Genomic DNA, 13,920 nt, shown 5'->3' on the forward strand with positions numbered 1-13,920 from the left:
TCAATTCGATAAAGAGTGTCTGCTAATATATTTTTTCAAGGATAATGTGAGTGTGTTGATATATAACTTTATTAATGCATTACCAAAGAGGTTAAAATATGGTACATGCACTTCATCTTGGTCTAAATGACAAGTTTTATTTCAGTAACTATTTTTAACAATTTTAAAACCAAGTCAACTTTTTGAATCGTTTCAAATATCGTTTAATTTATAATTTTTAAATATATTTGAACATAAAGAAAACAACATCTTCACTTTCTTAAATAATAATAAACAGCACCCAATACATGTTTTTAAACAGTATTATGTCATGTTAACGAATACTGGATCTGACAGTACTGACAATGTATAATAATAATAATAATAAAGTAACAAATGTATGGTTTCAATTGATAAACTTCTTCTTTATTATTGTTATTATATAATAATAACAACCACGGAAACTTTGCAAAACCACAGAAACGTACATCATATGCCTTCAAGAGAATCCACCCAACCCATTGAACAAGTCAGATGAGCCTTTTACCAATGATGTGAGAGACTAGGGATCCACTCGCTTCCAACCAGAATGTTGAGAGCTACAGAACGATACACTCGTGGTTGTGAAGCTGACCACAATTGACCGGACTTTTTTTTTCTAAATGAAATAAAATGCTATTCATTTGTGGATCTGCAAGGTACAATTATTTATGGGAAAGAAAAAGCACCAGGGAAATGAGACATAGGTGGATCCGTGGGTGGAAACAGGCAGGGCTTTTGCTGTTTGGTTTCTCTCGTGGGATACAATTAAAGCTCAGATCCGCTACACTATAGCAGAAGAACTGAAAGACGGTTTTGTCGTAGGACATATCACCAAGGATCTCGGATTGGACATTTCAGATCTCACCAATCGTAAGTTACGAATAGCCTCTGAATCGGACAGACAGTTTTTTAGTGTGGAATCAGGTAAGGGTGAGCTGGTTGTCAACGGCATGGACAGAGAAAAGCTTTGTGGACAAAGCGCCAGCTGTCTGATGCCACTGCAGGTTGTTATAGAAAATCCTTTACAGTTGCATCACGTTGTGATTGAAATAAAAGATATAAATGACAACGCACCCAATTTTCATACCAAAGACGGCATATTAAAAATATCCGAATCAATTGCTCCAGACGCTCGATTTCCTCTCGAAAGTGCTGAGGACTTAGATGTGGGCAGTAACAGTTTAAAGTCTTACTCGTTGAGCAGTAATAATTATTTCTGCCTTAATGTGAAAACTCAGAAAAATGGACGAAAAGTGCTAGAGTTACTTGTTGAGAAACCACTAGACAGAGAAAAACAATCTGTTCACAAGCTTGTATTAACAGCTACAGATGGAGGAGATCCAGTGAAATCTGGCACGAATTTAATACAAATTATAGTTCAGGGTATAAATGATAATGAGCTATAATTCGAAACCGCTGCATATAAAGCTTCCATTAACGAAAAGGCTGCTATTGGCACAAAGGTTTTAACCATACAAGCTTCCGATTTAGATGAAGGTCATAATGCGGAACTGTTGTATTACTTCGATGCGCACACGCCAGATTCTGTTGGGCAAGCTTTTAGTGTTAACAGAGAGAATGGAGAAATCACAGTGATTGGAATCCTAGACTACGAGACGATAAAATCATATACGTTTGATGTCTGCGCTAAAGACAAAGGTAATCAAGAGTTAGAAGGTCACTCTTCTGTCCAGATTGATATTATTGATGAGAATGACAACCCTCCAGAAATTATTTTAACATCTTCACCCAACCCTGTGCCAGAAAATGCAACAGTCGGAACGGTGGTTGCCCTAATTAACGTCAAGGACTCAGATTCTGGTATTTAACGGAAAACGGAACTATATGTTTCTCCAAATTCGCCTTTCAAACTAAAACCATCATTTGATAACCATTATTATTTAGTAACGGACAAGCTAGATCGCGAAGCCAGTGCGGAATATAAATAATAGCCACCGACTTTGGTTTACCTGCGCTAAAATCGGTAAAAGTTACTACGAACTTTACAGACACAAGTGATTGATGCCTCTCTGCCCGATAGCGCGTGGACGTTTGAAAGCCAACAGATGAGCTGAACGTCCAAAGTAATTGATTTATGGTTTTAATAACCAATACAGCAGAAACGTCATTTTTTTAAATATTTTATTTCTCCTAATGTTTGTTTTCACATTCCTTTGTTAGGCATTTGAAGCTGTGTTATTGTTATAAAGATGATGATAATGATTTATTATTATATATTTATTATTATTATTATTATTATTGGAAAATGTTCTACTCATCCCACCTGCTTATTAGATTGCTAATGAATTTAAATCTGTTATTTTAGTTTTTTTCATTCTTAAATATTTCCTTTGAAAATACATCAAGGTTCTTTGCTCTGAGTTTGGCAGCAGGTGCAGATTCTGTAACTTGTGCCTTTAAGAGACTGCTCTGTTGCTATTGGTTATTGCAGTTCTTTTCTGCACCAATGACATGCAGAATTGTACAAAGAGATCTACTCCCTCCCCCCACTGACATTAGAATGCTCAGACCAAGCAGAAACAGGGGATGCTCTAATCGCTCGGGCAAAATGGACTGTAATATATATTTGAGAAAAAATGTACAAGCAAAATCGCCTTCTTGGTGGGATCCGTAGTTTTTATTCGCACGGTGAATCGTCTGGATTTTAAATCAAAATGACGAAAAGGATTGTATTGAGAGGGTGGAAGCGTCACTGGCTTTTCTATTTCCTTTTTATTCTTTTGTGGATTGTGGCAGAAGGACAGACTCGCTACTCCATTCCAGAAGAACTTAACGTTGGCGCTGTCGTTGGAAATATTGCTAAAGATTTAGGCTTGAAAATATCTGAGCTTTATGAGCGTAAATTGCGAATAGCCTCTGAATCAGGCAAGCAGTTTTTCAACGTGGATTTAAGCAGAGGCGAGATTGTGGTTAACGAGAGAATCGACAGAGAGAGCCTTTGTGGGAAAAACGCGCATTGTCTGTTACCTCTTCAAATCGTTATCGAGGACCCTTTACAACTTTATCGAGTGGAAGTTGACATACAGGATATTAATGACAATTACCCGTATTTTCAGTCAACGAACAGTGAATTAAAAATAGCAGAATCGACCGTTCCTGGTGTGCGCTTTCCTTTGGAGGGTGCAGTAGACCCAGATGTCGGCAGTAACTCTTTGAAATCGTATACTTTAAGCAAAGACGATTGCTTTAGTTTGAAAGTAAAGGATCTTGGAGATGGCCGTAAGGTACCCGAATTAGTACTGGAGAAAGCCCTGGATCGCGAGAAAAAGCCGATGCATCAGTTGCTGCTAACTGCCTTAGATGGAGGAAACCCGGCTAAATCTGGAACTTTACAAATAAATGTAACCGTGCTGGATAACAATGACAACAATCCTGTGTTTGAGAAAACTGTATACAAAGTGTCTATTAACGAAAACACAAAGCAGGGTACGTCGTTTTTAAAGGTTGAAGCAACAGACTTAGACGAAGGGGCAAATGGAGAGATATTATATGCTTTAGGGAAACACACTTCTGATGGCCTGCGCTCATTGTTTCGTATTGACGAAAAAACCGGAGAAATTATTCTGAATGGGGACTTGGACTATGAGACCACTCCTATGTACAACATTGAAATAAGCGCTAAAGATAAAGGGGTTCCTGAAATGGAAGGCCATTGTACCGTCGAAATTGAAGTATCAGATATTAACGACAATCCTCCGCAAATAGTGCTTACGTCTAAACCGAGCCCTGTCCGCGAGGATGCTCCAAGCGGGACAGTTGTAGCTTTAATAAGCGCACGAGACATCGACTCTGGTGTCAATGGAAAAGTTACACTGCATACATATTCTGGCCTTCCTTTTATTTTAAAACCGTCATTCTCAAATGAATATTCATTAGTTACAAACGGGGTTTTAGATCGTGAAACGTTTCCAGAGTACAACGTAAAAATCACCGCATTTGACTCAGGCTCTCCACCTTTAAGTAGCACAACTATAATTCCAGTTAAAATTCTTGATGTTAATGATAATGCCCCGAAGTTCTCTAATAATGTGTATTATGTATACGTAATAGAGAATAATACTCCAGGATCAATTATTTGTTCAGTATCCGCCCAAGACGTTGATACCGGCCTAAATGGTAAAATTTCATATTCTATTGAGAACCCTAAAGCTTTTGATACACCTATATCATCATATATGTATATAAACTCGGATAACGGTAGCATATTTAGTATGCATTCATTTGATTTTGAGAAAACAAAGGTGTTTGAGGTCATAGTTCAGGCTAAAGATCATGGATCTCCATCTCTAACCAGTAACGCCACAGTTTATGTGTTTATTCTGGACCAGAATGACAATGTCCCTGTTGTAATTTACCCCTCCACAGTCATGGGGTCTGTATCCCATCAGAGGATGCCTCGGCCTGCTAAATCAGGGCATCTCATTACAAAAGTAACAGCGGTGGACGCTGACTCGGGTCACAACGCTTGGATTTCATACAGGCTCACAGAAGCCACGGACATTTCTCTGTTCAATGTGAATTTACATACAGGAGAGGTGAGGACTAAGCGCTCTGTTTCAGAGCAAGATGACTCATCCCAGAGACTGATAATAGAAATAATGGATAATGGAGAACCAGAGAAGTCCACTACGGTGACGGTGGAAATACTAATAGAGGATGGCTTCCATGAGCCAATCTCAGACTATCATAAGAAAACTGTAGAACCCAGCAAAAAAAGTGGAAAAATTACTTTGTACTTGATCATTTCTCTGGCATCTGTGTCGTTGTTGTCTTTGCTGACGTTTTTTATATTACTAGTGAAGTGTGCGCGAGGAAGTAGAAGCAGTTCAAGCTGCTGTATCAGACGAACTGATTGTGATTACAGGAACCCCAACAAAAACCTTCAGATTCAACTAAACACTGACGGCCCCATTAAATACGTGGAAGTACTTGGAGGAGATATGATGTCTCAGAGTCAGTCTTTCGGGTCTTATCTCTCTCCAATGTCAGAGTTTAGTGATTTTACTCTACTCAAACCTAGTAGCACCACAAACTTCACAGACACACTAAACGTGCTTGATGCGTCATTACCAGACAGCGCGTGGACGTTCGAAAGCCAGCAGGTGAGACATAAATATTTAAATTGTATTAATAAATTGTGTTTTTGTTACATTTAACAGTGATTTATTTAGTTTTGGTCGAGCGATGATGGGTGAGAGAAGCATTTACGCTTGTTTCAGCACCACTGTTGTGGACAGCGCCCCGGGTCAGTGAAAGTGTTTTTTTTTTTTTGTCTGGGCAAAGTAACTTTCAGCCAGTAGCAAAGCATTTCTTTTTAGCTCCACCCATGTGTTCGCCTTCCTCGGACCCACACACGCTTGTTGATCTCACGAGCTTTAGAAAATTGCAACAAATGGTGTAGGCGTTCAGCGCGGCACAATCAAAGATTTAAAACTATGTATATATTTATGTCCCGAAGGAGTCTACAGTGTTGAAAAATACAAACCTAAAATGGAGAGGAAGGAGATCTGTCATAGATCATTGGATTGGGCTTTAAATTGGATTGTTCTGCATGTTTTATTATTTGCAACGCATGCATCGGAACTTTTATACTCCACAGCCGAGGAATCTAAACCAGGAACTATTATTGGACACTTGACTAAAGATATAGGGATGGACATTCAAATGATAACTCCAAGGGACATGCGAATAATCTCGGAATATAAAGACAAATATGTTGATGTAGACCTGACAAATGGAGCTTTGGTGGTCAAACAAACAATGGACAGAGAGAGTATGTGCGGAGGAAGTTTACGCTGTTATATACGAATTCAAATTTCTCTTCGAAATCCTTTGGAAATGCATAGCGTCACAATTGAAATCGTGGATGTTAATGACAACGCGCCAGTTTTTCAAAACAAAAACACTTCTTTGGAAGTTTCAGAAGCGGCTGCCGGAACGACGTTCCGTTTAGAAAGCGCGCACGACCCTGACGTGGGAATAAATTCACTGCGCGGTTACCTTCTTAGTCAAAATGATTGTTTCATTCTGAAAGTAGAAACTAAAAGTGACGGAAGTAAAATCCCCGTTTTGGTCTTAAACAAGCCACTTGACAGAGAAAAGAAGAATATATTCAGATTAATTTTGACTGCGGTTGATGGTGGTAGCCCAGAAAAATCCGGAAATACTTCCATTACTATGCATATTCTTGATGTTAATGATAACGCGCCAGTGTTTTATAATCCAGCAAAAAGAGTCACACTTTTAGAAAATTCACCTTTTGGAACTTTAGTTACAACTCTTAATGCTTCTGATGCTGACCATGGTCTGAATGGAGAAATATCGTACATGTTTGATAAGTACACCCCCAATAATGTATTGCAACGTTTTAGTGTGGATTCTCTAACTGGCGAAATTAGAGTTACAGGATTTGTAGATCAGGAGATTACTAATATCTATGACGTCACGGTTCTTGCTAGGGACAAAGGAACACCTTCAATGGAGAGCTCCTGTACTATCAAAATAGAGATTATCGATGTGAATGACAATACTCCTGTAATCAGCATTAATCTAATTTCTCCAGTAATCGCTGAAGATGTAAATTCAGGTACTCTCATAGCCCTCATCAGAGTTAGAGACGAAGACACAGGAAAAAATGGTGAAGTTAATGTTCAGATACCTTATGGGCTTCCTTTTAAGATGAGTTCTCCCTATAAGGGACTCCTAACCTTAATGACCGATGGCTTTCTGGACAGAGAGGCTGTGGCTGAATATAACATTAGCGTGACAGCAACAGACTCTGGTTCCCCACCCCGTTCATCGCAGGAATCCATTGTGTTACGTCTTTCAGATGTTAATGATAATCCCCCAGTCTTTTCACAGTCTTCCTATTCTGTGGACATAGCTGAAAACAATGCCCCAAATGCTCCACTTCTGTCTGTGTCTGCCTCAGACCCAGATGTGGGTGAGAATTCCACAGTCTGTTTCTCAATCTTGGAGAGCAAAGCTCTTGGCACCTCTGTGTCTTCATATGTCTATATAAACCCAGAGAGTGGCCAGATATATGCCACGAGAAAATTTGACTATGAGCAAATTAATGCATTTCAAATTGTAGTGCAGGTTTTTGATAAGGGAACGCCAACTCTGAGCTCCAACGTCACAGTGCATGTTTTTATTATAGATCAGAACGATCACCCTCCTGTCTTGATATACCCTTCACTTCCATCTGACAGAACATTGCAGTTTATGGTACCTAGCACAGCTGGCACTGGACATCTAGTCAATCGGATAGCATTTGTAGACGGTGACAGTGGGCATAATGCTTGGTTATTCTACACCCTTTCAGGACTTGATGCAGGAATGTTTCACATTGGTGCTCATACTGGAGAGCTACGTACAGCTCATAAACTGGCCGCAGAGGAGAGCAAGTCTGTATTTAGCCTCATTGTGATTGTTAAAGACAATGGCACACCCTCTATCTCTACTAGCATAGCGATTAACATCACACTGGGGGAAAAAGCCTCAGATGTCTCCTTTGAACGCAGGTTTACTTCCAAAAAATCAAGTGACTCAGATCTCAGCCTTTACCTTATAATCACTTTATCCTTTATTATTGGCTTCTCTGTACTGACTATCATTGCCATTGTGGTGCGCTGGCTCGGGCACCACGGTTACTTTACATTCCTCGTGAAAAAACTAGGTTTCAGGAACGCACCTCATGCGCACCAACACCACAACCTTCACCTCCAGCTAAACACAGATGGTCCAGTCAGATACATGGAGGTTGTGGGGGCCTCGCAGGATTTTCGTAAACACACATATGCACCTGGTTTTTCCACCATCTCCAGCAGGAGCGACTTTGTGTTTGTTAAAGCCCCACAAAGCACTCTAAGCATGCGTCTCTCAAAAAGACTCTTCGCTCACTCACTTGTGAAGGTGAGAAATAATTAGTTTTATTAAAATAAAATAAAATTCAATCCTGATAATAAATTATATTAATCTTGCAGGGTTTTAATGCAACATAATTTTTGAGAAAGTCCTCTGAAACTCTAGGATTATTCAGATTATAGCTCCAGTCATTATGACTCTTCTTTTGGACTATTCTATTCTATAATGCTAAGTGTGTTAAGAGTTAGACCATCAGATCCAAACTTTTTCCAGGAAGAAAGCGGAAAGTTTTATATTAATGCTTAAATTAGATGAGGTAGATATTTTAAGTGATTATGGTTTACAAAGCGTAAGCAGCTGAATGAGGTTGTATACTGTACATTATAACAAAAGCTGTGTCTTATAACGGTTTGTCTATGAGAGATTAGTATGGAGAGTGCAATCTACATGTTTAAGAGACATGCACTACTCACTTAAATTAATACTGCAAGCCAAAAATCAACACTGTATGCATTCTTGTATTCAGAATATTTTTAATTGTTGTGAAATACTGTATTTTTACCGTTTATAGTATTCTTGGCTTTAGCTATAATCCACCTCATATTTTGGTGAGCTCATATTTTGTTTGATACAGACCGGTGTGTGTTCGCCACATGTATATTCAATCATGCATGTCGGCAACATAATCGATTGATCAATTATTTACACACTCTATCCCTCTACCTGTTTCCTACCTCACTTCTTTGCTGCTCTGGTTCCCTGTGGTTATTTCTGCTTTTTTGGTAAAATGTGCCATTTCAAACAGCTCGGGGGATAAACAGAAGATGTGCTTCGATTCAACTGTGTCGTTGACATCGCTAATTACGCTAGTTTGTGTTTCAGAATCCCAGACCTACATGACGTCACGGAGGACTCCAGAGCGGGCTATTAGTGCTTATGAATTTCTGTGTTGAACTAAAGTTTTAATAAAAGCATTTTCTTATTATTTTCAGCAAAAGCCACCTAACCCTGACTGGAGGTTTCCCCCCAACCAGAGGCCCGGACCAAGCGGGTGAGTGTTCAGTTTATGTGCCCTTGCGCAAATGCAGAAATGGTAAGAGGATATTGTACAGTCCGTTGGTACAAAAATCATATCAAAATCTATGACGAGCTCAAATAAAAGCATTTATCTACTTAATAAACACAGCTATTTATGATGACACAAGAACATTTTTATTCAATGTGGGACAAATTGCAGTTGAATGCAAGGCACTTTGAATTAGACAAGGTGAAGAGGAGGCCAGTAAGTAAGCCTTTTGGAGGCAAATGTCTATTGATCTTAGTTAGCCTATAGTGTTAATAATCTAGAAATCTAGGAAAGCACTCAAATAAAACTAGAGCGTTCCTCCCCCTGTTTTTAAAATGACAAAATAATTCATCAGAAGCATCTACATTAGCTAAAAATTAGAAGCCTACAAAAGCTAATCCGGTACAACATTTAAGACCATTTCACCTATCCAATGTAGTGGTTAGTCTCGTCCTGATGGGACGCAGGGTGCTTGAGTGACGGCTGCATGCTGCTGTGCTTATGTTTCAGCCAACACAGGTTCCATACCCTGCAGCAGAGATGGACTCCATACGAGAAGTCCAGGTAGAGTGGAGGAGAAGATTAGTGTGCTAGAGCTTGGCGTCATCTGATGTAGCCTTCTAGTGGAATGTTGTGTTTAGGTCTTTCCAAATACATGTTCTGCAGCTTCCAGCGACATGCTGTCCAATGTTTCCCAGAGTGCGTCTACACCTATAAATGTGAACGCAAATTACATTCAGCTCATTTTAGGTGAATACGTTTGGATGTGTGTGTATCGCTGATAGCTGTTTGTTGCATCTCGCTCTGCAGGATGTCATTGCGTCGTGTTTACCTGTGCTTAGTAAATACTTGTTTGTTTGAGTTTAATTCATTTTGGCTTTGTAGAGCCAAGTCTGTGAAGTCTGTCCTTACAAGGTGGAATATGGAATCGGTCTGTTTTTATGCATATGTGATTTTTAAAACTGAGAGCTAACCAAAACTTACTTTTGAAAGGTAAGCTTTTTGTGGGGAGCAATTTTGATTTCAACGAAGGGCAAAGTGTGCAGTATGTGGTCTTGTCACGTGTCACGTGGTGTAAACAGACGAAACAACAATTCTGTGTCTATATTTCGATCTGCTTTCCTGTCTGTTTACACCACGTCAAACCTCTGCTGTGTCCTACCCAAGCCTTCATTTTCTGACTGCACTGCACTGTCCTGCCGTGCCCTGTCACACAAAATGGCCGTCTCAGCTAATGAAGCGAGTGTGTTTCTGCTAGCAAACTCGGTGGCTTATGTTCGCCTATGTGTGAGAGGTAGAATAATGCAGAGAGAGAGAAAATGCTGAAGGCATTGTGTTAAGCATATGCAAAACCGTCTGTTTGTGTACGTATTCAGTCACTAACACCCACTCTCTTGTGCAGGGCTGGAGTTCGTCCAGATGAGGCAGGTGCCGGCGCTGGTGTCATTGCAGGAACAGGACCATGGCCCAACCCCCCTACCGAAGCCGAACAGCTCCAGGCTCTGATGGCTGCAGCAAACGGTAAATCTCAATTCATGACTTTCCATCATCCTTCCAAGGCAGATCTGTTTTTCTTTGTCGTCATCACTACCGCTCCTCTGTCTCAGCATTTTTTTTTACAAAACATTAGAAGAAAGAAAATAGAGAAAAACATTACAAAGAGCACAAGAAAAGCTTGCTGAAATAAACACTTTGAGCAGTCATAAATTTCCTTGCTAGTTTATGCTAAGTACCCTTAAAGAAAATTACCATCATTTCATTTAACTAAAACACTGTAGTTTTATGTAGTTTTAAGTTCAGTATAGTAAGTAACCACCATTTTACCTTGTTTTCATTATATTAACCACAGTTTAACCATGCACGAATGGCTTGGTTGTTTCAACCGTTGGTTGGGTAAAATACGGACTAACACAACTGTTAGGTTTAATATAGGCTGGATTGTATCAACCTATGGTTGGGTTAAATATGCAATTGTATGCATTTTCTATAGGTTCGTTTAAACCATTGGTTGGGTTTTTCCATATTTAACCCAACCTTGACAGCATTTAACAGTGATAACCTATGGTAATACAAATGGTAACACTTTTACTATCACAAAATATGGTTAAATTGCACCAAACCTTACAGCTTAGCCAAGACAAAAGAATACTATTGTTAACATCATAAACTAGGTGTTTATAATAATTCTACTGGTTTGAACATTTAAACAACACATTGGGGGACAGTCCACATCAGCAAATCGCAACATTGGTGGTCTTTTTAAATAGGACCCACATTATCAATCAAGGATTCTTGATCCATCAGATCCTGAAGTGTGTTAGGAAACCGGATAAGGAAGAGAGTGCAGCTTCTACAGAGTACAATAGATCTCACCAGTCATTGACTGTTATGGAGTCAACCTAATTGAGTATAAAGAGACACAGGAGTCTTTCTCAGTCTCACCAGCTGCAATCCGAATGACAGCTCTGTGCTGCTGTTCTTGTCTAGATAACATGACCATTATCTTTCTATTAAACACAATCTCAAGAGTTTGTGAGTGTATTCAGAGATTAATTTAGCATGTGCTTATTTAGTAACACGGCAATGAATGTTTTATGAATGATTTGATATGTACCATTCATTTTTAGAAATACAGATTGGTTGTGGGCGTGGGACTGGATTAGACTGACCAACTCACTGTCATTTTTTTCTTGAATGCCAGTTTGATTGTTGAAATTGAGAATTACTGTGACAAAATAAATAAATGCACAAAATTATAATATATTGTAGCATAAAGTCACTTTCCTCAGTGCATTTTACAGGAAGTATGAATACTGTGTGTGTTCGTATGCTGTTCTTGTAAGAGCGGTGCTGAGTGTGTGATTTGTGTACGTCAATGTTGCGCCATACATAATGCATGGGGGGATGGGCAGGCAGAGTACTGAAAGAAGCTGCAATGCAGTTCTTGAGCGGCTGTGTGAGATATGAGCCCTGTGCTGAAAACAATCACTCTAAAGCTCTACTTTTCTCTCGCTCCCTCTTCTTTTCCTCTTTCTTTGATGCTGCCCTGTTTTTGTCAGAAGCAAGTGAAGCCACGGCGACTCTGGGACCTCGCTACAACCTCCAGTACGGCCAAGACTACCGTCAAAATGTCTACATCCCAGGCAGCACCGCTACTCTTACACCCAACCCTCAGCAGCAGGTACCCCAGCAGGCCCTCCCTCCTCCCCAAGCCCTGCCCCCTGCTGAAGCCCCCAAAGCAGCTCAGACACCAGCCAGCAAGAAGAAGCCCACCAAGAAAGACAAGAAGTAAGACAACGGAAGCTGCAGAATTATGGGATCTGAGCATTTCCCCCCTTAAAATGTGTCTGTTGATTTGAAGAATCAAAAAAAAGCATTTATGTCTGTGTGGATTTTATTTGTTGGGTTCTCCCATTCTATTGAATTCGATGTGTTTTTGATTGTAACTAGTATCTTGATCAATAACCCAAGCTGAGAGTTCTCAGAGAATTTATCGTCCTCTTGTTGCAAAGGGACAGCGATTTAATGGCAAAGAGGTGATGTATTCAGATTCCATGGGCTCTATCGCCGACAGAGAACTCTGTCCTGTAAATAGCATTACTACAACAAGAAAGTATACTTTTTTTCAAATGTCACGTTATAGGCCGTTTGTGTTCTTTTGATCAAAGCAAAGTAGATGCTTCTTGTGGTTAATAATAAAACGCTATTTGGCTTTTATAATGTGCCACAACCTATACCCTGACTGACAAACAAGAGTATTGAGCTAAACTATGCAGTGGAAAGGACAAACAACTAACTAAGGGGACACGCTCAAGCATATTAAGATGTTGTGTATGTTTTCAGAGTAAGATAATGCATTAAATAAGAACAGAAGGTGAGATATTGGACTGTTGGCATGATATCAAAAAATAAATTCAGTCTTTTTATTAACTAGGCAGTAAAGCAGAACTTAATGTTAGGGTAACATAGTTTTATTATTCATTGTTATTATTTACCTGTTAGCGTGGTACATGAATCCTTTGGAAATGCATCAAGTAAACAGTGTTTTTGGAAGAGATAACTGATGTCCCAGCCTCTGTCAAGTCAGGATCAGAGAATAATTTGGGTTACAGTGAAAGGGTGTTTTGTATAACACTTTAGAAAGTGGATTGGTGAAGACTTTGTAAGATGCGTAAATGGACATCAGTAAACCAACACAGTAACAATGTGTTGTAACCGTTTAGTTAGCAATGAATACAAGGCACACTAAGGATTGTCAAATGGTTATTGTGCGCACAACACTGCACTTGAATGGATCTCCGATCGTGAAAGGATTCTGTTCATTGTTTTACACCATAATCACCGCCGCAATGTATATAAAATATGTAACCTGCCTGTACAAACATTAGAGCCACAAAAGCTGGCTGTTACAGGAATGTTTCAGTATTTTTAAAGAAAAAGTGACAAAAAGACAATAGAAAAAGATACAGTGTAGTGTTGTAGAATAAAAACCTTCAAGATCATTAACTAACCAAACTGTACATACAACTTTCAATCATGCAATCGTAGCTTAAGGCTTGTGAAGTATGTGCATATTTTTGTGTTTTGCCCCTGGATTTCACTTTCTTTCCTCTTCTCCAGTCACCTAAACTTTGAAAAATAACAGACAACACTAACTGTTTAGAGTACCAACCCTACCCACATCTAACTGTACTTTTCTGTGCTTGTAATTCCAATCAGTCGATTATGATACTGGAATGCCACCCCTGTCTGTTTGATTATGAATATCTATCTATCTATATATATAAATGTCTGTCTGCTGCTTGGCTTCCTTTCTGTATTTGATTGTGATTATTTTTTTAAGCAATGCTTAGCACCTCATGTTACATTTATTATTTTATAAGCTAATATTTATATTGCTGTTGATTTATGTTTTGCTTTATTATTGGAACACTTACATTTTAAAT

The 13,920-nt window shown here is 39.2% G+C and overlaps 1 protein-coding gene across 40 annotated transcripts in view; it reads left to right on the top strand.

Moving 5' to 3' along the window:
* LOC130546377 (protocadherin alpha-C2-like) overlaps positions 1-13,214 on the top strand; it is a 193,296-nt gene extending 180,082 nt beyond the window's left edge. For 19 of the 40 annotated variants that reach the window (XM_057321636.1, XM_057321623.1, XM_057321625.1 and 16 more), the window contains exons 2-4: positions 8,901-8,959; positions 10,377-10,495; positions 12,037-13,214. In XM_057321636.1, the coding sequence (XP_057177619.1) occupies positions 8,901-8,959; positions 10,377-10,495; positions 12,037-12,266 (408 nt within the window). In that variant the 3' untranslated portion in view covers positions 12,267-13,214. The other 21 variants (XM_057321620.1, XM_057321597.1, XM_057321598.1 and 18 more) reach the window with 4 other exon arrangements.
* The last annotated feature ends 706 nt before the right edge of the window (positions 13,215-13,920 follow it).

The sequence above is a fragment of the Triplophysa rosa genome, linkage group LG22 (genome assembly GCF_024868665.1).
Source record: "Triplophysa rosa linkage group LG22, Trosa_1v2, whole genome shotgun sequence".
NCBI lineage: Eukaryota > Metazoa > Chordata > Actinopteri > Cypriniformes > Nemacheilidae > Triplophysa > Triplophysa rosa.